The sequence below is a fragment of the Carya illinoinensis genome, chromosome 3, assembly GCF_018687715.1.
Source record: "Carya illinoinensis cultivar Pawnee chromosome 3, C.illinoinensisPawnee_v1, whole genome shotgun sequence".
Classification (NCBI taxonomy): domain Eukaryota; kingdom Viridiplantae; phylum Streptophyta; class Magnoliopsida; order Fagales; family Juglandaceae; genus Carya; species Carya illinoinensis.
Genome location: NC_056754.1, coordinates 43,991,980 through 44,019,146, shown reverse-complemented (window position 1 = coordinate 44,019,146; position 27,167 = coordinate 43,991,980). Strand labels below are relative to the sequence as shown.

The window sequence follows — 27,167 nt, the reverse complement described above, 5'->3', positions numbered from 1 at the left end:
ATATACAATAAAATTTCTAAAAATAAATAAATAAATACAATTTGATCAAATGGGATCATGGATGACGTTTGCTTGACACAAATATGTTATCACGGCGAAACACAGAAGTTGGCTTGGTCCCATATAGGGGTGTCAAATCGTGTTAACGGGTCGTATTCGTGTCGTGTCAAATCGTGTTAACGGGTTATATAGGTCAACCCTAACCCGACCCGTTAAGCTTATCGTGTCAAAATCTCAAACCCTAACATGACTCATTAATATAAGGGGTCGTGTCGTGTCAACCCGTTTTGACCCATTAATAAATATTACGAAATATGTTTTTTTTATAAGTAAACAAATAAATTAAGAAAATATTAAGAAATAGGTTAATACGACACAATACAACTCATTTTAAACTATTTATATAAATGGGTTGAATAGGCCTGATATTAACATTTTTTACTTGATTAAATTTAGCATAATTTTATATAAATGTTAAAATTACAATATCTATAAAAATTATAAAACTAATTATAAGTCCAAAACTACAATCCAAATAATAAAAATATCGAAATTGAAATTCTAATAATTTTATTTTTAGATATAAGGGTATAATTGTAACTTTAACTTTCTTAACGTATCATAACGAGTCAAAACGGGTTAACCCGTTATCAACCCGTTAAGCAATCGTGTCTTAACGGGTTAACCCGTTTTGACCCGAACCCATTAAAACTAAACCCTAACCCACTATTATCGTGTCGTATTCGTGTTAGGTTAACGGATCGTGTGACATATTGTCACTCCTAATCCCATACATAATGAATCGCTACAGACCGGTCGACCTGACTCTAAAATTTTATTTTTTAATCTCGGAAACATCGACGATTTATGACCGTTGATAGAGCTGCCAGAAATGGTCGTCAACGTTAATCCCAGGTGTTGGTCTCCAAGTCCAGCTGTCGGAGCCCCTGGAACCGACCAATCACCGAGTCCCACGTGTGGGATAGACAAAATAGACGTTGAAGGAACAAGAGTTATTGTCTGTAATTTTTGAGGTCCCCAGGGTGCTTGCTTCGTTGTCACCATCATCAAAATTCACACACACACCCCCCCTCCCCCTAGAAAATATTTAGACGAGAGAGAGAGCGAGAGAGAAGGGCTATGGAGAATCATCAGGCGGTGGAGGGAGAGGAGGAAGAGGACGAGGTGAGGCCCATGGCGGAGGAGGATGGGGCGGTGGTGTCCAGCTTGACCATGGAGAGGGTGGCTGCGGCCAAGCAGTTCATCGAGAGCCATTACAAAGCGCAGATGAAGCACATCCAAGAACGCAAGGAGAGGTACACTTTTTTTTTTTATTTTTTTAGTTTTTCCTCTCAACTCTAAGATCTCCCATTTCGTTTTCGGCCTGAAACGGAGCTGGATATTTGCTGACCAAATTTTGTTGATTCGAAAAATGGTATTCTTGTGCTCCTAAAAGTTAAAGAAAGAAACGAGTTTAATTATTATGCGTTTTTGGCGGTATAATTATTAACGCATGCTCTAAGCTTTGCGTTAATAAATGGAAAAGAGGAGGAAAATTAGAGCTTGATTGGTGTTTTCGGAAAATGGATTCATAATGAGTTAATGGATTAATGCGTGTAACTTTTATGGGGTGGAGTAAAGTGCATTATCTTAAGGACCAGAACCATCATTCTATGGTAGGGAAAGGAGGGTGGGCGGCCGCCCCCCGGGAGGGGGGGCAGCGGAGTTGTGGATGACATTAATTTTGCTAATTGCATGACTAAAGTGGGATTTTATTACAATCTACACAAACCTACACACACGTATATTTACTAGCTGCATGACTAAAGTGGGATTTTATTACAATCTACACACCTACACACACGTATATTTACTAGCTAGAATCCCCTATTTCCATAGGTCCAGCACCCACGGTAGGTTGAGCCTTAACATTGTTCTTAATATAAGAGGAAAAATGCCACTAGACTACAAGGCTATTTGGTTTTGTTGCTTTCTGAGCATTCCATATAAAGAACCTGATATCATCGGGTGAGACATTTTAGAATATCAGAACTATGAGCCGATGAAAGCGTTTGTCCCCTTCAACATGAAAGCTGAAGGCTATATAGCTAAAAATAACTAGGAATTTGGATGCTAATGGACATTCCAAATAAGTTAAAAGAGAATCTACTTTCTAGTTTTTATAAGTAGCGATTAAGAATCCCTCTAATTGGCCTCTTTATTCTTTCAATATATGAAACACACCTTGGCCTATAGAACATCTAAAGGCATAATATGGATGCTACACGACTTCCTTGCACTTTGAAGAAAAGGCTCATTCTTGTGTCTTTCCATGATGCATGACCCACATCTCTCATTTCCAAATTCTCTCGGGCATGCTAAGCACTTATTTGTTGGCTGCTCTGGCATTCTTGCTTCATACTTGTGCACTTGCATTGCATGGCAAATCATTTTATTATTCCTGGATCTAAGATTCTCAAAGTCAGGCCTCAAAACCATAAAAATTTAGGGAACCATCATTTCTGTCATGCCTACACTCCTGTGGGTGCTGTAGAAGTGTTTGTGACCGACAAGCTGTTTGATTGTGATTTCTTTCATTCAGCAGGGCGACAAAGGCTATTTGAGTCTTGGAAACAGTCCCTAATCTTTAACCCTACCCTTATTAATGATGTGATGACAGAAGTTTTGATTTTGTTGCAATAAGAAACTTTTCCACAGGTTTCAGCCACTTAAGGCAAGAGTACATCAACAAATTCTATTGGATTTAGAAGAGTGTTTTCCCATGATTTTTCAGTGCTCAGTTCTCGGTCTTTAAGAAAAATCTTAATTTAATAGGATGAGTTTTCTGGTTCATTGATTAATGTTGGCATTTTTTCGATTCTAATTTTTCATTTGCAGGCGCTCAGTGCTGGAAAGGAAGTTGGCATCTTCAGATGTATCACAGGAGGAACAAATCAATCTACTGAAGGATTTGGAGCGCAAAGAGACTGAATATATGCGTCTTAAAAGACACAAGATTTGTGTTGATGACTTTGAACTTCTGACCATTATTGGGAGAGGGGCCTTTGGAGAGGTCAGAGAACATGCATATTTTAAGTTGCATACGAGCTTCATTTCGAAGATTCTATTATTTTTTCCTATCATTTTGATCTTCTAAGTGTCTATAGGCTGATCAGACTTGTGTATAGTGTTAGGATTCGTTCATATTTGGAGTAATTTTAGTTTTCCATTAATCAATCCCACAAGGAATCGAAGTGTTAAAGGTACTAATTTGCAGGGTTGGAGCAAAGGTATTCCTTTCTGTCTCTTTTTTATTTATTTATTTATTTTTTTTATGGGTAGACCAAAGGTAACGCCTTAGAGGCTCTAATGGGCTTCTTTGCTTCATACCAAACATCTTCCAGAGGTTCACCCTCTCATGATGCATAGCCTAGTGTCTGATTTACTTCTGGGGCTTTTAGTTAGCGTCGAGATATACTGCCAAATGCAAAGCCACTTCTCTTGTCTGTCTATATAAATATTAAGGGAAAATTTGAAGAAAGCGAATGTGGAGGTGGAGGCAGTGATGATGGTGATGACAGTGATGTGCTGGGGGCAGTGTTGCTGGTAATGCAGTCTTGGTGGTAGTGATAGCACTGATGAAAGTAGCAAATGGTGGGAGATGTGAAGGTGAGATGACCAATCATCAGTAGCCATGGTGATCATGATAGTTACATAATGGTACTTAGAAAGACGTGGCATGGTGGTGGTGGACAATTTGAAGGGGAATGGAACTAGTGCATGGTGGCAATAGGTGTTGATGGATCAAAGGAAGTGCTGGTGGTTGGGGACTAATTGCCCCCCCCCCCCCCCCCCCCCCCCCCCCCCCCAAAAAAAAAAAAAAAAAAAAAAAAAAAAAAGAGAAATGCATTGGTGACCCTTCTTAGATTCATAGGGGATTTCAATTAAGGTCAAGGTGAAGGCAAGTGGGGTTTTTGGCGAAACAAAAGGTGGATTGAATCCAACTTAATTTTTTTGACAAGTCATAAGACTTCATTAAAATGCGCAAAAGGTACAATCCAAATACATGAGAAATACACCCATGTAAAAAAGTGGAAAAAGGATGAAATCATGAAAGATAAGCCCATTAGAGTCTGTCGAAGCTATCCAAACAAAAAGTGATGAAGAATAAATGTTTGAGCTCCTCCCACACCCATTCACAATTCTCAAAACTTTTATTGACTGTTTGTATACTATTTGTATCTAGTCTTGTATATTTTACTTATCAAAAAATAAAAAACCAAGTAGGAACTTTTTCCACACCATCCTAACTGATAAAAATAAAAATAAAAATAAAAATTCCACCATCATAATTTGTAGGCTACCCCAACTAGTCCTCTCCAAGAATAATATAGGTATGCTATTCTTTTGAGCATGACCCAAGCCAAACCAACCAGTTTGAAGCAGTCACCTCATAGCACACTAACTAATCTTTGAATGAAGGAAATGATGATCCATGGCAAAGCATCATAGCTATTTTCCTAGTAGGGCATGGTTAAGCACCAACATATTTCTAACTCCCAACCCTCCTAAATGAATTTCATATTCATCTTTTTTATAAGTAAACGGTTGTATTAATGGGAATAGGCATAGTCCAAGTACACAAGTGGGTATACAAGAGGTAACCCCTATTTAAGAAGAATGAATTATATATTCCTTAGTGCATTTTAGTTGCCTTGGATCAATTTGGTTTGAATATCCTAGTTATTTGATTCATTTGTCCTGGATGGATTTGTCTTAAAGCCTCTGTTCAATATTGGATGCTTATATGTTACTATTTTACAGGTTAGATTGTGTCGGGAGAAGAAATCAGGCAACATTTATGCCATGAAAAAGCTGAAGAAGTCTGAAATGGTCAGCAGGGGACAGGTGAATATGATATTATTACAAGTTATTTAAACTTATTTTAGAAAGTGGTCTTAAATGTTCCTTTTATACTCTCTATACTATTCTGCCACTAGTAGTTGGCTCAAGATAAGGGCTTTGGACTTTGGCATATGCTACTCCAAGTCTAAAGTTCGAGTCCGTGGGTGCAAACAATTTTTAGGTTGCCACATCTCATCTTTAAGAAAATGATGATTTACCTGATCCGTGTAATTTAGTTCCATTACATGTGTCTGTGGCTTGATACATATTGCATTTGCATGGTCTCTGGTGTTCCTCAACATTAAAAAAACTATTTTGCCACAAATATATATTTATGTATATTTATTGATATGTAATTATAATTTTTTTAAAGAAATAAATGATTGTGACGCCAATTCATTACATTATACAAGAGGAACACAAGGGAGAAAATGAAAAATGAAGTGAAGAAATCTTGAAAACTAGATGCAAGGAGACAATTATGAGCTACCGCCCAAAAGTAAAGTTTTGAAGAAGGAAGCCTTAAGTTCTACTATTGATTGCTTGCAATCTTTAAAATACTGATAATTTCTCTCTCTAAACAATTATAAGCATGAAGAAATTGATTTCCATAGAAATTCACGAGGATGGATGCCATACTATCCTTTCCAGCATATAAGGAGGTCCACTACCTGCCAAGTTACGACCCAAGCTACCCCTAGCAGGCTATGAATATAATTCCATTGAGCCCGAGCTATCTCACAATGCAATAAGTGATGATTAATGGATTCCCCACTTTTTCAGCTCATGTAACACAAATCAAACACTAATTTGCCACTTCCTTAGATTTTCCATCATATCTTCCATATTGAGATCGATAAAAAAAACTCTTGTTTACCAATAATTAAAAAAAAGAATCCCATAAAGCAACCGTCCAAACAAAAAAAGCCACTCCGAGAGTTCTTTGTTTGGGATAATGGCTTTTGTTGTACAAGTTGACTCCAAAGACCCCTCATTTTGAAGGAGCCCACCGAATATTGTCAACACCGCCCTGTCTCAGTCTAGTTAAAGTAACATATCAAAAAATGGCGTGAAAAGATTTGTCTACTTGTCATGCATGCCCTAATGAACGGGACATTCCACTGATGAGATCCATTACAATTGTAACCTTGGCACAAGCAATACTTTATGTACACAAATATAAATTTAAGATATATATAGTTATATGTATACGCATGTACATAAATACATATATATTATCTACAAGATGTGCGTAATTTTGGTGTGCATATTTTTTTTTTTTTGATAAGTAAATAAATTTTATTGATCCACGTAAATAGGCCAAGTCCGAGTACACAGGGAGTATACAAGAAAGAGCCTATTTACAATCTAAGTGCTACGGATAGTAGCATAAAAGTCATGTAGACTCGTTCCAGTCAAAACAATAGTAGATGCCCAAAGGAGTAGAGTGTGAAAGAAAAAAGCTCGAAAAGCATCTGGAGAGCGTTATGATGTGCATATTAACTGATAAAAAAAACTTTATGATGTGCATGTTATGCTTAGACATAAATTTACTTGATGAATTTTATGGTTCTGTATTTCCTCTACTTGTATGCCCTTTCTTTATGACTTGTATAAACTTTTGAGCCTCTTATAGCCGGTAAATATCAGCCATTCTAATTATTGGTGATCTTAGACATAGTCGGTCTCTCCAAATGGTATACAATAAAGGGGCTGGCAAACAAAGTGACCTGGTGAAGGGTCTGTTTTTTTGCTCTGGGGGAAAGAGAGAGGAGAAGTTTAGAACTAGGATTTACGAGTCATTGCTTCCTCTTTCTCAACGTCAACAAACAGATGTTCTTCTAAGCTTTATGTTTAGTGGTTCATGCATTTTTAAGGCAGTAGCTTTATATGTGCCTCTTGCATTCCTCGTGTACTTGGAATATGCCTTTTGCTTTTTCTAATAATAAAATTTTTTGTTACTTATCAAAATAAGCAAATAAATAAAGGTGGTAGCTGATCTTTTAAGCACTCCTTTTTTTATTATTATTTTATTATTTTATTATTTTTATATATAATTAATAAGAGTTTTATTATCATAAATAGGCATAGCCCAAGTACACAGGAAGTATACAAGAGGAAATACCTACATACAGCGACTAAAAAGATAGAAAAAAACTAGAAAAACTCCAACACATCATCACCATTCATTACATTAACCTTAGCCCATATACATAGAGTTTTAAAGAAAAATTCCCTAATTTCATCCATTGATCGTTCTTTGATCTCCTATTCCTTTCTAGCCATAGACACCACATCAAGCATGAAGGAATCATTTTCCAAATGGCTGCGAAAGGTAGACTCTGCCCAGCACACCTCCAACAAGCTAGTAAATTCACCACATGCTTTGTATCACCCAAGAAATACCTAATCTTTCCAAAAATGACATTCCACAAACTTTTAGCCACCTCACAATGGAGAAACAAGTGATTAACTGATTCGCCATCTTTCTTGCACATAGAACGCCAATCAACAATACAAAGACCATGCTTTCTTAGTAGATTTTCAGTGGTCAGAATTTTATCATGAGACACCAGCCAACAGAAGAAAGCTACCTTATTCAGCACTATAACTTTCCAAATACTTTTCCAGGCGTAATCACATATACCTTGGCAGGTTAAAGCATTATAAAAGGAGTGAACTGAGAAGCTGAAATTTCTTTCATGAATCCACAACAATCTGTCTACACTTCCTTGGACAATTTTCAACTCATATAATCTGCTGAACAAATTCTGAAATTACATTAACTTCCCAATCATTTACATTAAGCACTCCTTGTTCTTATGCTGCTTTTATGCTTTGAAGAGGTGCATACTTTTATTTTGGTTAAACGGTGATAGCATTTTATTTATCTATTTATATAAGTAACAAAACTTCATTATAAAGCACAAAACATGCAAGCCAAGTACATGTGATGTATACAAGAGAGACATCCATGTCACCATTCAATTCCAAGCAGCAGCATAATTAACACTTTGTGGCTTCTTATGCAACAAGTATGATTATTTTGTTCTTGTTAAATTAATTAATTAATTAATTAATATTATTATTATTATTATTTTTATGTATTTCTGTAGTACCTACAAATGATCTTCACTTCTAATTTGCATAAATCTGTACACTTATGGATTGTCTATTGACACTGTAGGTTGAACATGTTAGAGCTGAAAGAAACTTGCTTGCGGAAGTTGCCAGTCATTTCATTGTGAAACTCTATTATTCCTTTCAAGATGCTGAATACTTGTATCTAATCATGGAATATCTTCCTGGTGGTGACATGATGACTTTGCTCATAAGAGAAGAAACTTTGACCGAAACTGTTGCTAGATTCTATATTGCTCAAAGTGTTCTAGCTATAGAGTCTATCCATAAACATAACTACATCCACAGGTTTTTATTCTCCTGTTGTGAAATTTTTACCTAGGAACAGGGGAATATTGAGCTGCATTATATTTTTAACTTGGTCTAGCTGTGACTTACTTTTGAGTTTGGAACTATGATTATTACAGAGATATAAAACCTGACAACCTCCTGTTGGATAAAAATGGTCACATGAAGCTCTCTGATTTTGGCCTTTGCAAGCCTCTTGACTGCTCTCATTTATCATCCATAAATGAAAATGAAGTCCTGGATGATGATAATTTGAATGATACAATGGATATTGATGGATGCTTTCCAGATAGTAAAACTGGGAGGCGTTGGAAAAGCCCCCTCGAACAACTTCAGCATTGGCAGATGAACAGGAGGAAATTGGTAAGGAACCTTTTGAATGTCTTACATTTTTTTTTTTTTTTTTATAAGTAAAAGAGATAGGAATTCCGTTGCTGGGACTTGAACCCAGGTCTCTCGGGTGAGAGCCGAGTATCCTAACCAACTAGACTACATTGGATTATTGAATGTCTTACATATTGGCATTTAACTATGTATCATACCTGAATATGTTTTTTTTTCTAATAAGAAATTTTATTGATATAGAAATAGGCATAGCCCAAGTACATACGAAGTATACATGTGATTACATCTAGTTAGGAACATACCTGAATATGTTGGGAAAAACATGTTTTAATGAGTTAATATATATTGCTTTAGATACATTAGTTAACAGAATAAGAATAACATGAAATTCTGTGAGCTACATTAGTTATCAGAATAAGAATAACATGACATATACATGAGCAATTATGGTCCATTGAAGTATTATTGATTACGAGAAACAATAGGGTGTTGGTGGGGTAAGGAACATATTGACCTTGGGAGGCCTTGGCTGCGCTTGGTTTGCTATTTTTTTCTGAAAGTTTTTTAATTTTTTTCAAAAGTTTTTCCACTTCAGTCCAAACATCTTTAAATCTCAAGGAAATTTTCTATTTCTAAAAAAAAAAAAGGATTTTCATCTATTCATTGCCTAGATTTTCATGAAAAGCAAAAACACACACCAAAAAAAAAAAAAAAAAAAAGAAAAAAAGAAAAGAAAAAAAATCACAAAAAGCCAAAAAACAACTCACAAAAATTTATCTGAACAATTTTTCAAAACCTACCGTCTAACTTTCATAAAACCCAATACAAATACATCTCAAAAAAATTTTATCTAAGCAATTTTTTATTTTTACCACCCACTTTCACAAAACCCAATAAAAACAATCTCAAAACTTCTCAAGAATTCTTGAAAATCCTACTAACCAAACATCGCCTTTGTATTGGTTATTTTCAGTGCTTTAACACAGCACATATTGTTATCATCTTTGTCATTAGACTTGTTACTAATTTATTGAAGATCTAAATTGTGTGACATGTATTCTGTTTATGTAATTGCATTCTGTTGATTCTAAAGTCTCATGTTCTTAAAGGTCTTCGCTTTCATATGTTCTTATATATGTTGTTTCAATTACAGGCATATTCAACAGTTGGTACGCCAGATTATATTGCTCCTGAAGTACTGCTTAAAAAAGGCTATGGTGTGGAGTGCGACTGGTTTGTGATTTATAAATTGATGCACTTTCTTGAAGTTCATACAAATTGATTGTTGTTTACCCCTTTGCACTGAATTTCTTTCTCGTATTATAGAGTGAATACAATGCTGTGCTATTGCATTGCATTAGTAGGTGAAAAATGGTAGGACGAACTCTGTGCTTTGTTAGTGTAAAACTGTTCTAAGAAGCAAAAATAGATTCAATTAGAATTGGACTGTTTTTCCGTAAGATGCACAGAGTTATACACCTGTCTATGAATAGGCAGTTAATGTTTCAAAAGTCCAAAAATAAGGACAGGTTTTTAAAACAGTGAAAAAGCCAAAATGGGCGTGATCTGTGAAAATTTTGCATTTGAGACCATCTAGTTTGATTTATGCAAAAGCACTAGAAGAAATTAAGGTATGGGATGGAGTTTGAGTGTATTCTGAATTAATTTGGGTTCTTGGGCTCTCATTTGCATTTTTGTACGTTAAATTATGATCAAGTCCAAAACGTTATCGGACTATATTCTACAATGTTCTTGCACCGTCTGCATAGAATGGGATAAAGCAAATCACAACTGAAAAGTGAAAAACATCATTTATAATCATCTGGCAAAAAGTATAATTTATGCTCTTCATTTGCTTGCACACACACATTACGCACACACAGAGTGCAGGTTGTTATGGCAGAAAACACAAACACCCCGAGGAACACATTAATATATTCTTTTTATCTCCAAGTAAATTGGTGTCGTTCTACGTTTAACCTTTTTTCATGATTTCTTATCCAGTTGCCTGGTTGCAGGTGGTCACTTGGTGCAATAATGTATGAGATGCTCGTTGGCTATCCCCCATTTTATTCTGATGACCCAGTAACAGCTTGCAGAAAGGTTAATCTGCTACAAGCATTTGTTCAAGTTTAGCTTTTTAGTTGAAACATATTATATATAATTAGCTTTTAGGTTATCTTATTTTCATGATGGCATACATTCATCATTTTTCATTTTCTTTCTTTCTTTTTCCTCTTTTCCCTGCTGCTCTTTTGTACCTTTCAGTCCAAAGGCTGGGTTAACTCTCTCCCTATGCTAAAAAAAATAATTCAGTTTCTAGGTCTCTTGTAAAGCCTTCTTGTGGCCTTCCTCAAAGGTTGGCTGGACCTATCAAATTTATCATGGCTATGATGAAGCCATTTTAATTTCATAATGAGTTTAGGTTAAGATTAGATAAAGCAAAAAGGCATCTTTTAACCCATAGACTCAAAGTACTTAACTGTTTTCAAAGTCAATGAATTTCCACTTCAATTGTTAGATTGGGGCATTAAGAAGTGTTGAGTAAATAATTCTTTCCGTGAGCATTTTTTCTTGTGATATTCAAATGCTAACCCTGAGATGGATTTAGGTGAATTTTCTTGGTTAGTCAGAAGTTATTTCTAGCCCCCCTGCCCCACCGTTGTTTCTAAACCCCTCAGGTGTAGGTGGGATTTGAAGGCTTCGTGTATGACACCACAACACATTATTAGCAAAGTGTTAAACACTTAGGAGAATGTGCTTTTAGGTTGTTTTCTTGTTAGAGGTAAAGAAATATGTATGGTAAGTACATTAAATATCTAGGGAAGCAACATTACCCCTTGAAGATCCAGTGACAACAGAAGGTGCTTGTAAATCTTTCAACTTAACCATTGTAGTAGGATATAAGGTGATTTTCAGACTGCAAAAGAATTGCATTAATTAGTAAGGAAAGGGTGAAGTTCTGGTAAGCATTCTCTTTAATGTGAATCAAATAGTTACTCGAGGTAGTTATTCATCTGACATATTTCTTATTTGCTTTTTGTGGTCATTTTGTCCTTCTTTTAGTCCTTTGTATTTTTGGCAGAACGTCTATAGTATGCTAAATTTTGTAACACATTGTTCTTTTTTTGTTACTTATAGTTCAAAGTTAGCGTGATTAGAAAGTTAATTAATATGTTATGAGTTCATTGATTGACATATTGATTCATGGATGATAGATTGTGCATTGGAAAAATCATTTAAAGTTTCCAGAGGAGGCTAGATTGACACCTGAAGCGAAGGATTTGATCTGTAGATTGCTATGTGATGTTGAACATAGGCTTGGCACTGGAGGGCTGAACCAAATTAAAGTATATATTTTTTGTTTTCTCTTTGGCTGACCGAATTAAAATCTTCCATTCTAGTATTCTTCCAACTTAGAATTGTTATTAATGGTACCTTTTATCAGAGTCATCCCTGGTTCAAAGATGTTGTGTGGGAAAAACTCTATGAAATGGAGGCAGCATTTAAGCCAGAGGTCAATGGGGAACTTGATACACAAAATTTTATGAAATTTGACGAGGTAAAAGGCCATGGTTGTGCAGTTGTGTTTGACTGCACCCTTGATTATTTTTATGTTTTGTATTTACATGTTGCCTTGATAATTTTTTTTAATCCTTGAAAAATAAAAAAATAAATTTTTTTTTTTATTTTATGTTTCTATTGAGACACTTGGAGTTGATGTATAAAAATGTTTAGGTGTATGAGGTCAAGATCTCTCTCTCGACAAATTTCTATTAATAATATTTCTTTTACCTATAAAAAAAAAAAGATGTCTCTCTCAACAAAGCTTCTGTATGTATCAAGCATGTGCTTTTCTCTGTATGCTAGGATTTATGCTTTATTTGCAAGAAGATTTGAATTTGTTGTTATATATATATCTTTTGGATAGGGCTGGGCTTCTTTAGTCAGCTACTGAGATGATTTTTGATAAGTAAGAAGTAAATTTTATTGAAGTGAATGAAGATAGGCAAAGCCTATGTACACAGGAAGTATACAGAAGAAATGCCAGCTACTGAGATGATGAAGCATTTTATTCTGATGAGAAGTTTTTATGTATTTTACTCTGGGCTGCTCTTGCAAATTTGTTTACCTGCCACATCAACCATAAAAAATTTGTTATACGTGTGTTACACTTGAGGTCTAACGGCTAGAATTTTCGTTGAGCAATTATGTAAATAAAAAAGACTGATTTGTCTTCCTTTTCTTATATCATCTGATTGATTGTTTTTTTTTTTTTTTTTTTAAATGGTTTTACTAGATCTTTGCTTACGTTGAATATCATGCCTTCCTTGTTACATAGCCCTGACAAAAACTAATTGTTGAATAGGTAGATCCTCCTACACAAGCAAGAACTGGATCTGGACTTACGAGGAAGGTATGCAATCTTTCTGCACAAAAGAACAAACTAATTGGCACAAAGTAATTCACTTTTTCCTGTTGTTTGCTTGTGAAGTATTTCTCTATTAAGTCAAAGAAGCTAACAACAGCCAAATGCTGTTCAGCCGGTGATGGTTTGCCATTAGAATATTTAGGAATGGGAGTGAGGTGTGAGCTTGGAATTAGTAAATTAATAAGAGAATCAGAAAGTTTCCCGTCTACTTGGGCTATACCTATTCGTATTAATATAATTTAACCGTTTACTTCTTAAAAAAAAAAAAAAAAAAAAAAGAGAGATCAGGAAGTTGATGGCATGGAAAGATAGAACTTAACCCAACAAGTGTCTTTTCTCTACCCATTCCAACAGTGTTTTTCATACATCTTGCACATGTAAATTAGGGATGCAGTTTTATATTTTATGAAATTAGATAGGTCAATTGTTCGTGACAATGCATGGGAAAGTAATAACCATCAATGTAAATGGGTTTAAAAGTGTATGTGTTTTGAGTTATGATAACTATTTGAAACTGGAGTTGTTCTCTCCCTTCTCTCTCAATGACTTTCCAGTTCCCATTTCCAGTGGTTTCTGCTGGGAATGTTTCTTGATTTTCCTGTGTGTTTCTTCCCTACCTTGGATTGGTTGTGTTCCTTTTTTGGTTAGTTGTTATCTTAGTGATGGATCGGAAGTTTACGTATAGAAGCTAAGGTGTTCGTATTCAGGAGAAAAGGAGGCAATGCTTTCTGCATTACAGAAGAGGGCAGGAAATATACTGTATTTATACTTTTCTGGAGGTATGGTTGATTGGTTTGCAAAGGTGGTGGTGGATTGCCTGAAGAAATTTGGTAAGATGGTAGATTATCAGACTAGAAGGGAGGGAGACAGTTCTTATGCTGCAGGGGGGCCAGAATCAGTCTGGTAGGTTTTTGAAGATGATAAGAGTATGGTACAGGAAATGGTAAAGGTATTTTAGTCATCCCTGAAGGGTGGAGAGGATGCGGGTGGGCTGGCTTTGTGAGATACTTGAGAGATATGGTTGGGTCCTCCTCCCTTGTGTCAGCTCACATTGACAGAGGTATGTTCAAGGCTGGTTATGCTGATTAAGATTCCAGTAGTAAAATGGTGAATGCTACTTATTCGTATGGAGGTGATAGAAAGGTTGGAGGAGCTTCTAATGTGGTGGCATTGATGACATGTTCAATTTTCCGAGAGATTTGGTGGTGCTAAGAGCAGGAAGGAGGTAACATTACCGGAAGATGGAAGGAGGAAGGAAACTGGGACAGAACTCCTGCGAAATAACTCTGGTGAAGTAATTGGAAGGAATTACGAGGTGTTGGAAAAAATTGGAGAAGTGGAATGGTCTCTTTGGCATTTAAGATCTGAATTAATTGGATGGAAGGAAAAGATTTATTTTATGTTGAACATGGTTGATGGAGGGTTGGATCTTATGATGTGCTTGGGCCAAAAGATGGGGGCCCTTGAATTAAATGAAAACAATCAGAGGAGAAGCTTGGGTCGAGTGAAGAAGGCAAAAGAAGTGGGCTGGTTAGAGGCCCAGTTACCTGTTCTGTTGTTTGGAGGCCCAATAAACAGAGGGAGTTACCGAGACGTTCTGGCCTGCTAGAGGAGAAGGAAGCTCAGCCCAGTTGCCCGTTGGTGCCAATTGGTCGTTTGTCTTCACAGAAAGGAGCGACGGCGGGAGGCAATCCTTCAGGGTGCTTTCGAGGAATGGTATGGCAGCAACATCATCTCAGGGGAGATCTACGAGTCTGGTTCGTGACAGTATGCAAGGAAGGTTTAGATCGACTCTTTTGTGGATTCTTCTTTATAGAAAGGGTCGACGGAGGAGGAGGTGAGTTCTGGGGGGTCCTCAACACCGGGAAGTTCTCCGGTGAGAGAGACAATTCAGTTTTCCTCAGATTCAGGCAGTGATCAGGATGCATTGAGTGAGGAGAAGGGTAGGAAAGAAGATTTGTTGTCTGTTCAGAGTTCTCAATTGAGTAAGGGTGGGGAAGTAAGGGAGGAAGGGGCAGTGATGGTGGAAGAGGAAGATGGGAATTTGGGGACGAGGGACCAGTTAAAAATTGTGTCTGAGATTTTAAGAATGGGGCCATTTGTTTTTAGAATAATATTTTAGAGATGCAAATGGTTCTTAGCAGGAGTACAGAGAATGAGGATGGTGAAATTGGAGTTTCAAGTGGATCTGAACCTTTATGTTCTATTTTCCCTGGTATAGAGTGGAATAAAAAATCTTCTAATTGGGTGATGAGAAAGGTGGATGAGATAAAGGATTGTGTGGGTGTATCTTGTGATGGTTTTGAGGAATAGTTTAGAGCTCTCTTGATTGCTATTGAGGCTGGCCAACCTTCGTTGGTTAGATCCGCCTTAAAAAAGGAGTGAGAATTGAAGAGGTTGTCGTGCTTGGTCAACTATAGTGGGAAGGGAGGAAGTGTTTTTAGAAACAAAGGAAAGAAAAGGGTTGTGACAGTTTATAAATGAATTCTAAGATTACTTCGTGGAATGTAAGGGGACTTGATGATTTTTGTAAGCATCTCTGGGTGAAAAACTGGTTTAGAAAATGGAGGGTGGATGTTACATGCCTTCAAGAAACAAAGTTGAAAAAAGTGAATCAAGCTATTGTTCATAGTTTGTGGAATTGTAATAGTGTGGGATGCGTTAAGTAGTGTCAAAAGGGGCTTTGGGAGGCATCTTAATAATGTGGAATAGGACGGTGGTGGAGTTGATGGATCATTATGTGGTGGAATTCTTGGTGGTGTGTCATTTCAAGAGTATAGAGGATGGGTTTGCATGGGGGTTTGCTGGAGTGTATGCTCCTAATGTGGATAGTAAAAGGAGTACCTTATGGGATGAAATTTCAGGTTTATGTGGTTGGTGGAATTTACCTTGGTGTTTTGGCAGGGATTTTAATCTCACTCACTTTTCTAGTGAGAGAGTGGGGGATTCTCACTTTTCGTATGCAATGACTGCTTTTTCAGATTTAATTTTTGAGTAAGACCTGATTGATTTACCGTTGGTGGTAGAAGATTATACGTGGACAAATGGCAGGGCTTGTTCTTGGCTGGACAGGTTTCTGGTTTCACCCGCTTGGGAGGCTCATTTTTCTGGTTTGAGTCAGAAAATATTGCCGAGATTGTGTTATGATCATTTTCCTATCATTTTGGATTGTGGTGGAATTGAGGGTGGGCGTAGGTATTTTAAATTTGAAAATATGTGGCTGAAGGATGAGGGATTTGCGGATAGGGTGAGAAGATGGTGGTCTTTGTATAATTTTTCAGGCACTCCAAGTTTGGTTCTGGCTGGAAAATTGAAAGCTCTTAAAAATGATTTGAAGAGATGGAATAAAGAGATGTTTGGGAATTTGGACAGCAAGAGGAAGTTTATTTTGGAAGAGTTGCGAGGCTTGGAGGATAAGGAGGTGCAAGGGGTTTTTTTGGGGACGTTTCCGGGGAGGATAGCAAAAAAAATAAGGCTGGTTTCTGAACTGGAAAATATAGCGTTAATGGAGAAAATTTCTTGGAGGCAAAAATCTAGGGTGCTGTGGTTGAAGGAAGGTGATAGGTACACTAAATTTTTTCATCAAATGGCGAACTCTCATAGAAGTAATATACGATTGAGGTCCTTTAAGATTGGGATTGACTTATTACAGATCAAGAAGATATTAAGGCTCACATAGTGAATTTTTATGAGAAGCTGTTTTCGGAAGATTTTTCTTGGAGACCTAAACTGGACAGACTATGTTTTGATTCTATTGATCAGTTTGAAGCTGAATGGTTAGAGAATGAGTTTGAAGAAGAAGAAGTCCTTAATGTTGTTAGGGGTATGGATAGGGATAAGGCACGGGGCCCGGTTGGGTTCTCTGTGGTGTTTTTTCAAAGCATGCTGGGACATTGTGCAAGAAGATATCATGAAGGTGTTTGTTGAGTTTCATTTGTATACGAGATTTGAGAAGAGTTTTAATGTAACTTCCATTGCACTCATTTCGAGAAAGGTAGGGGCTGTGGAGATGAAAGATTTTCAGCCTATAAGTTTGGTAAATGGAGTGTATAAAATCATTTCTAAGGTGCTGATCAACCGCTTGAGTAGGGTGATGGAGAGGATTATTGTGAAATCTCAAAATGCTTTTGTAAGGGGGAGACAAATTTTAGATTTTGTTTTAATTGCAAACCAATCTTTGGAGAGTAGAATTAAAAAGGAGAAAGCTGGCATTTTAATTAAATTGGATATGGAAAAGGCTTATGACCATGTTAGCTGGGAATTCCTTTTCTATTTGCGGAGATATGGTTTTGGTGAAAAATGGTGTTCGTGGATTAAGCATTGTGTTTTGACATTGAGATTTCAATTTTGGTGAATGGTTCTCCGGTTGGATTCTTTATAAGCTCGCGTGGTTTGAGGCAAGGTGATCCCATTTCTCCCTTTCTTTTTGTTATGATTATGGATGCTTTGAGTAGAATGATTGAGAAGGCAGTGGATGGTAATTTTTTGTTGAGCTTTGTGGTGGGTGATGAGGCCCGGAATAGTTTAAAAGTCTCTCACTTATTATTTGCTGATGATACATTGATATTTAGTGAGCTCAATACTGATCATCTTCATACTTTAAGAGCACTTTTGCTGTGTTTTGAAGCTGTCTCGGGTTTAAGAGTTAATTTATGCAAATCTGAAATAGTTCCTGTGGGTTCCATTCAGAATATTTCAGACCTGGCCAATATTTTGGGTTGTAGAATTTCTTCACTTCCTATGAGATATCTCGGTCTTCCATTGGGGGCTTCACATAAATCAGTGACTATTTGGGATGTGGTAATTGAAAAAATTGAAAAGAGGTTAGCTGGTTGGAAAATGATTTACTTGTCTAAAGGGGGAAGATTAACATTGATAAAAAGTACTTTGTCTAATCTTCCTACATATTTTTTTATTTCTTTTCTCGTTGCCAGGAAGGTTAGAAAGAAAAATTGAGAGTTTATATCGGAATTTTTTGTGGGGTGGTAAAGGAGGAGAAAAAGTTCCATTTGGTTAGTTGGAAAAAGGTTTGTCAACAGATTAATTGTGGTGGTTTGGGGATAAAAAAACTTAAAATTGTTTACACTAACCTCTTCTTCCATCTTGAGGGAGCCATCGGCGACAGCGGCTATTAGGAGGGACTTCTGGGACTCAGACCAGGCAAGGTTGTAGACGCCGTCGGCAATTTCAAAGGAGACGAGCTCAGAGATTTGGGGGGTTTGAGATGAAGGCAGGTCAAGGACGAGGAGGCAGCCATTGCCAAGGATGCCGAAGTTCTGGGAGGTGGCAACAGCGAGACAGGACTCGTAGAAGGGGTTGAACTTGATGGAATAGCCGTTGAATGGGGTTTTGAAGACTGGCATGGCTGTGACGATGACGGCGGCGGCGGTTGTTGGATTATTGCTGGGGATTTGGGGGAACAATCTAAGATTCTGAGGTGCTTTGATTTTATCTTCTGCGATGCTTTTGGCTGGCTTGGAATTGTGGAAAAATTAAATTAAAACTATATCCAAGTTTTTTCCTTTTCTTTTGCAATATTTTCTGAATTTTATTTTAGTTCAAGTTACAGTTTTTTGTTGTTTTTTCAACTTGAGCACCAAACTGAAGCAGACAAAACACTGACTAATTTGCTGGAAGGTGGAGTATTCTCGATGGTCATGCACACTGAAGGGTCGGTTCGGAAAACCCTATACTTCCGAAACTGGCTTGGTAATCTGTTATTCGGAATTTCTTATTTCGGAAGTCTATTGGTTCGGGTCGGTTCAGAATCATCTTTTGCGGTTTGGGCCGGGGTCGGGTGAACAGTGCTATTTATTGATGTAAAATATGGAAGTTTGTGGGGACGTTGGTGCTCAAAAGAAGTTAAGAAGTGTGTATGGGGTGAGTTTGTGGAAGTTCATTCGAAAAGGTTGGGCAAATTCTTAAGGTGAGAGATGCGAAGAGAATTCTTGTTTTGCATGACATTTGGTGTGGGGATTCTATGCTTAAGTTGGACTTTCACTCTCTTTTTAGGATTGCAAGGGATCAAACTCAGCTGTGGAACATTCTTTCTCATGCATAATAATATTCAGTGGAATGTTGATTTTATTAGGGATGCTAACAATTGGGAAGTGGATGATGTTACTGCTTTTTTGGAAAGACTTTATTGTTCTAAGGTTGCTAAGTAGCGAGGACAGCATGCTGTGGGTTCATACAGGAAATTCCAAGTTCTCTGTTTCTTCTTTTTACAACATATTAACCTGTCACAGGAGCTGTGAGTTCCCTTGGAAAAATATTTGGAGAGTGAAGGTTCCTTCCAAGGTGGCTTTTTTCAGTTGGGTGGCATCCCTTTGCAAAGTTTTGACTACTGATAATCTTAGGAGGAGAGGTATGTACATGGCTGATTGGTGTGGTATGTGCAAGAAGGATGGAGAATCTGTTAATCATCTTTTTCTTCATTGTGAAGTGGCCATGTTTTTGTGGAATGAGGTTTTTAGTTGGACAGGTTTACTTTGGGTGATGCCTAAGGATGTGGTGGAATTCTCAAGTTTCTAATTACTTATAAAAATTTAAAAAAAGAAAAAGAAAAAAGAAGACTATTTGAAACTGTGCTAATAAAGCTTAAAATTGATTCTATACATTTTGTTTGGTGAACTTGCTGATTTTTGGTAGTCTTTGTTCATACCTACAAAGACTCCGGTGCATCTCTTGCAAAGCCTACATCCTGATAGGCATAACTTTGTCCACTACCACTGTGTAACTGCCTAAATTTTTTAGTTTTGGTACTTGTAAGCGTGGTGTGTCACCACACTATTTGTTGAGGGATCCATTATGGTTATAAAAAAGTTCAAACACCCTACACTTTTTCATCATTGTGAGACCCACTTCAGTGGTGTGTTGGGTGTGTCAAATAATAGGCTTGCAAATAGATTTTTTCAAGATTTTTTTGCCAGTATCTGCTGAAGATATATGATCAAGCTGACTTGACTATGTTCTGATTTAATGCTGTTTTATGTTCTTATTGCAACTTTTATTTAATAACTTACGGAAACTTTATTGTTGTCCCATGACTTTGTTGGCAGATGCTTTTGACTCCTAAAGATCTCAGTTTTGTTGGCTATACTTACAAGAATTTTGACGCTGTCAAAGGGTTGCATAATTCTGGTGGTATGGGAAATTCTTTCTGCTTTAGTTCAAATTTCTCTGATTTTTCATTTTCCTCGTATATTTCTTGATAAAGGCTGCTATAAACCACAAAATATGGCGATAATGCATTGCTACTTGTTCTTGATGTTGCATCTTCTTGCAAGGGTTAATTCACTAGTTGTAAAATATTGTCCTGCTTAATAGCTATTAGCCAACAAGACTCCACAGACAGCTCATATGCAAGGCATAAGCCAATACCTTTACCTAGCATTCCTTAACCTTAATGTGTTGAAGCCATGGTGAATTAACATGGATATTTAGAGAGTGCTTCGTAAAGGTATTGCTTTGGAACAAGGCGTGCTTGTATCATCAACGTTTCCTCAATTAACTCACAAACCCATCTTGCTCAAGATCTGTACCCAGTTTTTCGTATGATATTTCCTTTCCTTTCCTTTCCTTCAACAAAAGCAGGTGCAAATGTTATTGCAACTTATATTCGCTTCATTTTATATAACAAACCCGATTGTGTAATTTTGACAGACCTGCTTGTGCATTAGCTCTCCATTATGGCTCTGTAATAGCCCTTTTTAATTTATCATACAATGACAGGTTTGAGGAGCACGTCCCCAATTATATCATCCACCGGTTCTTTCCACAGTAATAGATCACATTCTAGTACAAGCATTGTCAACTGTGCCTTTTTTACCTCAAGTGGAAGGTTTTTAACAATAATGTTCATTGCTAGGTGATTCTGCAGTGGATTACTCTGCCGATGACAGAGAAACAGAGATGCTCGTGTCATCAGAGGATGCCATGTCACAGTGAAGAGCTCCCGACAGAAAAATGTATGAGAGCCCTGTTATGAAGGTGGGTATGCCTGCTTATTTTTCGGTCAGGTTTTGCCCAAATCTCCATTATGAACGAAGTTAACTGGCATAATGTTGCCGAACTTGTAAGTGTACAGTATATTAAAGAACTTCAGGAATGCCCTCAGATGGGTTGGTTGGTAGCACTACTAGTATTAGTTGCTATAATTCAAAGTTTTTTTGTATCGAGCAGGAATCATTATCATGGTGAGGTCCTGACTGCCCAGGTTGGCAAACTAAATATGCCTTCTCTTGAGGCAGTCGTTGGCCTTTCCCTACTCTTTCTTTTTCTTCTTCTTCTTTTTCCTGGGTTCTGTTATGTCTTCATGATATTCTAGGCATAATGCTTTATGGCTGTATTGAAGATAAATCTTCTGATAACTGTTATTGTATTGAGTATGGACAGCCTCGGGCTTTGGGGAGCACGTGGAATTAAGTTGTTATCTACTGATGATTAAGAAATAAGTTATCCACCTAGAAATATTGAAGAAATATTATGTTGTCAGTATGTCTTATGTACGATCTGTTGGCAATATCTGCCATCTTGACATATGACCTTAAAAACTTGTTTATGTTTGCGCCATAATGTGGCTTAAAGAGATTGTAGACAATTATCAGTTTTCCTTGTCCGCGGAAAACTAATGGTTATTGGTTAATGAGAAGTGTTCGGCCGATAAAAAACGAGAAACGCTACTTATCACACCTGCGCCACACACTATGTGATTTGTCATTCTTGTATGCGTACACCATTTTCTAACTAAATTTTTTTATCATGTTCCATATCAATGACAGTTGACGTACATTGAATACATAATCTATGTGTCGACCTACACTGAATCTTTGATCAAGTACTCCATTTACAACCTTGTTTATGAGGTTTTGCTTGATATACCTTATCATCGACTTTACGCTATACTAGTTTAGATGTTACCCAATTTTATTATGGTGCACATCATGAGTGGTCTTTTACATCTATATGGTGGTAATATTCTTATCTCATTAGTGTCTCCTACCTTAATTGAGCAATTGTGTGCTCTAGATAGAATTGCATAACAACATTCATCTAGATATCCTCAAATCCTTTTCTTTCTTTCTTTCTTTTTTATTTATTAATCACATAGTTATCTCAACTAGGTATTTCTTAATCTCATGACAGCTAGAATGGCCACCATCTTAGGTGAGGCTTGGATAGTGAGATGAGATGAGATGATTTTAGATAAAAGTTAAAAATTAAATAAAATATTGTTAGAATATTATTTTTTAATATTATTATTATTATTTTGGGATTTGAAAAAGTTGAATTATTTATTATATTTTGTGTGAAAATTTAAAAAATTGTAATGATGAGATGAGTTGAGAGTATCTGTATCCAAACCCACCCTCAGTACTTCACGTATTTCCAATGTATATTAAATATAATAATATGTTTGTCTTTAATTTTGAGTATATTTTTGGTGTTTAGATCAATTATTCCTTGAACTTTAATTTTGAATTTCATTTGCTCCAAACTTTTAACTTTCATCAAATCAGTATCTCCATTAAAATACCATTACAAATTTGTCCAAATGCCATGTCATGGCCAATGAGTATCTGCCAAACGTTATCTAAAAATTAAAAATTCATTTTAGTACTAAAAGATATAATTTTTTAAAAAAAGAAAAAAGCTACAATGCACCTAAGAGGCCGCGGCCTTGGTCACCTAACCAGGCAGCGTTGCCTGGGTCGAAACTGTTAAATATAGTTTATTTGTAATCTAACTCTACTTATAGTGCATGATGACCATACATTATCATTTTCATGTATGAGACTTCTCCAACAACAATTGCATGTGTATATCAGACTTTGGAACATACATATTTTTAGGGCACATATCATTCCTTTTGCAGTCTCATGAATTTCAAAGAGAAATGTTATCTGTTATATTATGCAAGATCAAAGATCTGTATATGTACATTGTATATTGATGTATCAGAAGAACTTTTGACCGCCCTTCTGACAGCCAACTATTCTCCTTCATGCCTTCCCTTCCTCCCCTCTTTTTTTCTTGTTCTCCTTCACGCCATCAACCTTCCCTTCCCTCCCTGATCCTCATTCTCTTTTCACATCCCCATTCTGTATATTTGTTCTAATATATTAGCATATTTATCTAACAATTCTTCTAAGGGCAACTGGGGTTGGGGAACCTTAGGAAATTGGCTGACTTGGCAGTCAGCTGATATATTTATAAAAAAAAAAGGGAAAAGCAAAGAAGAAGAGAGACGACGTGAGTGCAGCGGACAAGCAGTTTTTTCCATTGATCTCCCTTGTTCTTAATGATGTTTTCAATGATCTTCATTCACTCTTGAACTTTGTGTTTTTTCAAGTCTAATTTTTATTATCAGCATTACAGCATACTATGGAAAAATAAGGTTCATTTGTTTATTTGGGTTTTAACAACATTTGGCTTTTTTCTCAGGTGAATTGAATGATTCAGAAATGGCTTCTCTTAGTAGAAGAATGATGGTGAAATTAAACCAACCATGGAGCCAAATTTCAACACTCCCGATATCTAGACCCAGGTCCTTGACAGCCCATTTTCACCTCCCTCATTTTTTGGTACTGGTTTTTATCTATTTCTGTTACTTGTGTTAGGGTGGTTTTTGCTATGTTTCCTCTGTTACCTCCCTTGTCTTGGTGTTCTGAATTTACTTGGTGGGAGAAATGGGAACAAAAATTGTGAAGGAAAGAAAATAGGTGTGAGGAGAGATAGAGATGATTTCATGGATTCGTTTGATTTTAAGATCTGACCCAACCCAAATGTCCAAGTCGAGTCGGTTTGAGTTGGTATGGTACTGTTCACTTGACCGAGTCAGGTCAAGCCCAAACCTAGTTAGACCAAGTCGGCCCTAATTGGTGGGACCCACCGCTTTATCAAATTTTTAAAAAGTTCTATTTCATCTCATTTCACTATCTAAATACACAAATTTTTACAAACTATCTCATCTCATCTTAATTCAAATATTTCACTACTATTTACAAAAAATTTATCCCATCTGCGCAACTAATTTAGAGCATTGGCAATGGATTCTTTATCTTCATATGCAAAATTACATCTTTTGAAAATTGATTTTGAATATGAAGAAAAATTTCTATATTGGATTATGTATTTTTTGATCAAATAATAATAAAATAATAAAGAGAGGAGAAAAAAGAAAAGAGAGAGCTGGGAGGAGAGAGAAAAAACAATAAAAATATAGTTTGAAGAAGGAAAATGAGGTCGTCATCTTTGAATAAGAACTATACATAATTATTTATAATTATACATATGAATAAACTAATGTAGACCATTTTAAGGGCATATTCTTTAAATTCAAAGATGAAGATGAAGATAAATAGCTCATTGCCAATGCTCTAGTTTGGATAGCAAAAGCCTCTCATCACATTTCATCTCAATATCCAAACACAATAAATACAAACACTTCTCAATTTCAAATTTTTAACTTTTTAATATAATCATTACAGTTTTTCCAAAATTTCAAACAAAACTTAAAAAACAGTTCAACTTTTCAAATCCTAAAACAAAAATAATATTCTAAAAATATTTTAACTTTATAATATTTTAGTTAAAATATTTTTATTCAACTTTTTTTTTCCCCTCAACACCCCATAAAACATCACAACTCAAATAATTTAACAACTATTCACAAAACATTTCACTTTCTAAGTAGCCAATATGGCACGTAATGCCTTTGCCATTTTATACCATTAACCTCTAGTCCATGATTTTTCCTCAATTACTCTTTATTGTCCCAAAAATTGATTTCCATGTATATAGGTGCATTGTAGAATGAATTTGTAATGAATTAGCTTTGCAATGACTTTAGAATGACCTAAACCAAGTGTAAATCAAATCTGAATGATGAACTTTGTTAAAATCTATGGATCAAAAATCAAAGTAATGCTAGATACGGTCTAGAGTGTATAAAATCCGTGCATTCTTTTTGAAAAGTGGGGCCTATTATTAAAAGGTAAGTTTTCTGTGGATCTCAAATTTGTTTACATTTTTCAAAATGAGTGCACAAGACTTGCACATTCTAAAACTATACAAATCATTTTCCTAAAAATCAGAGTTGAGCAGTCTAGATCTGGGCGGTGCGACTGACACTCTAAATATTTGGCTTGTAGCATTGTCTTTCAAGTTAGAGAATTGTTCCATTTAGGAATCAATTGAAGATCTTCAAAAACAACATAGGGGGATGCATTTACAAGAAGTCACTCTACTTTTTTGGCTTAAGCTTTTAGGCTTGGGCTTGTGGAGTTCTGTGATGTAGCTTGAAGCATTGAAGGTTGAAGAATTGAGATTTGAAATAGGGGTGGCAATTTGGCAATTCTTGTTCATATGTTATCGTGTTATGTCAAGTCATGAGTATTAAATTATATAGTTAGCCCAAACATGATCCACTTAATTAAACTAGTTAGACCCAAAAACTCTAATATGACTCATATAAATTATGAGTGATGACATAACTTGCATAACTAGTTTAGTCATTAACTTTTATTGAGTTAACCTAGACACAATCCATTTAACTTGTTTCATATAAATGAATTGAACTAATGCTTATATTTATTTTTTCACCCAATTAATATAATTTTATATATAATACAATGATAAGTATATAAATTATTCACAATCACAGTTGGATTATGATAAAATGTTTTATAATCAATACCCAACCTAATAATATATAAGAAAATTAATATTTCCATAAAATAAATTTATATATCAACAAAAAAGAAGTTTAATAAACTGAGATATTACGAAATCAAATGCTAATACTCAATTACATCCCAACAAAAAAGTAGGCATGTTAAACTAAACATTTATAGAACTTAAAAATAGAACTTTTTCATGCTATACGAGCTGATTGCAAATTTCACAAGTTGACTTGTAATTGACCCGTTTGGTAATTGAGTCTTATCGAGTCAACTTATTTTGACCTAAATCCATTTATATCAAACTATAGTTTTGAATTATGTTCCATTACAGCTAGAATTTTCCATTCTGTTGTATAACCGGTACACTATACCTCCTCATTCTGAATTTCAGTCACTTTGACCAGAATTTGCATTTTAGATCCTATTTCATTTCAGACTGTTTTAATGGTAGCTTGAGTTTTTCTTGAGGTTGGATGGTATTTTTATAAATTTTAAATTTAGATAGTATTTATGTAATTTTTAAACCTGAAAGATAATTATATAGTCTTAATTTTTTTTTTTAACTTTAAATATGTCCCTCATTTTTTTTAAATATCATTATTTTTAATGATTTTTCTGCTTTTTATTTTTTTTTCTTGACTTTTTTTGTGTCTAAACTCAAGTTTATATTTTTTTTAATATTATCTTTTAACACCAATATCGCTACTTTTTTTTCTATTGTTTTCAACCTATATTCATTTTATAAATCATTTTTCCATAAAACACACATACATGGTACACACTTAAATATACATATACTTATTCTATTACTTATTAGTTTATATATACATATAAATATATATATAGTTAATCTTGAAATAGTATAGTGGAACACACTGATGTTGAAATATTTCATTCTTGTACTTAAATAGGAACAATCATCGGAATGGAATTTAAAATATTATATCATATTTAAATTCACTTATTTCGTATCGGATTCACAGATTATGTCATATATTGTCATCCCTAATTTGATATGTCATAATCCATTTAATTGGGACATCATCATATGAAATGAGTGCATACCATACCCTCTATTAGGATTTATTACCATTCATAAAATGGACACTGATTTGACTAAAGTTTCTAATACCTCCTATTTGAACTTATTATCATCAACCAAGACCATGTAGACCTATGTTTCTATCTTCTTCAACTCCTCTATTTTACATGTCAATATTGGGGTTAGCAGCCCTTTAGATGATGATGACACACCCATGCTTTCAAAACTTGTGGGTGATGATATTTCACTCGTTCAAAGAAGAATGACTTGGTAAATCTTCTTCTGATTTAGACAACAGAGAGAGAACCTTTTAAGAATAACTCTCTTA

General features: G+C 35.6%; 1 protein-coding gene and 1 non-coding gene across 9 annotated transcripts in view; one reads left to right on the top strand and one right to left on the bottom strand.

Annotated features, from left to right (window-relative positions):
- Positions 1-1,053: 1,053 nt before the first annotated feature.
- Positions 1,054-27,167, top strand: part of LOC122304325 (serine/threonine-protein kinase 38-like) — a 30,887-nt gene continuing 4,773 nt past the window's right edge. For 2 of the 8 annotated variants that reach the window (XR_006240980.1, XR_006240979.1), the window contains exons 1-14: positions 1,056-1,316; positions 2,899-3,073; positions 4,825-4,908; positions 8,093-8,334; positions 8,454-8,697; positions 9,833-9,912; positions 10,698-10,782; positions 11,898-12,029; positions 12,128-12,241; positions 13,049-13,096; positions 20,173-20,257; positions 20,846-20,893; positions 20,982-21,103; positions 23,558-23,660. Coding sequence is in view for 6 of the 8 variants with exons in the window: in XM_043116530.1 (XP_042972464.1) it covers positions 1,141-1,316; positions 2,899-3,073; positions 4,825-4,908; positions 8,093-8,334; positions 8,454-8,697; positions 9,833-9,912; positions 10,698-10,782; positions 11,898-12,029; positions 12,128-12,241; positions 13,049-13,096; positions 20,173-20,257; positions 20,846-20,893; positions 20,982-21,061 (1,593 nt within the window). In the remaining 2 variants the exon portion in view is untranslated. Of the gene's footprint in view, positions 1,317-2,898; positions 3,074-4,824; positions 4,909-8,092; positions 8,335-8,453; positions 8,698-9,832; positions 9,913-10,697; positions 10,783-11,897; positions 12,030-12,127; positions 12,242-13,048; positions 13,097-20,172; positions 20,258-20,845; positions 20,894-20,981; positions 21,528-23,557; positions 24,044-27,167 lie in introns of those variants that run through there. The other 6 variants (XM_043116530.1, XM_043116535.1, XM_043116532.1 and 3 more) reach the window with 6 other exon arrangements.
- TRNAE-CUC lies at positions 8,761-8,833 on the bottom strand. Its single transcript has one exon. It is a non-coding gene; the product is annotated as a tRNA-Glu (tRNA).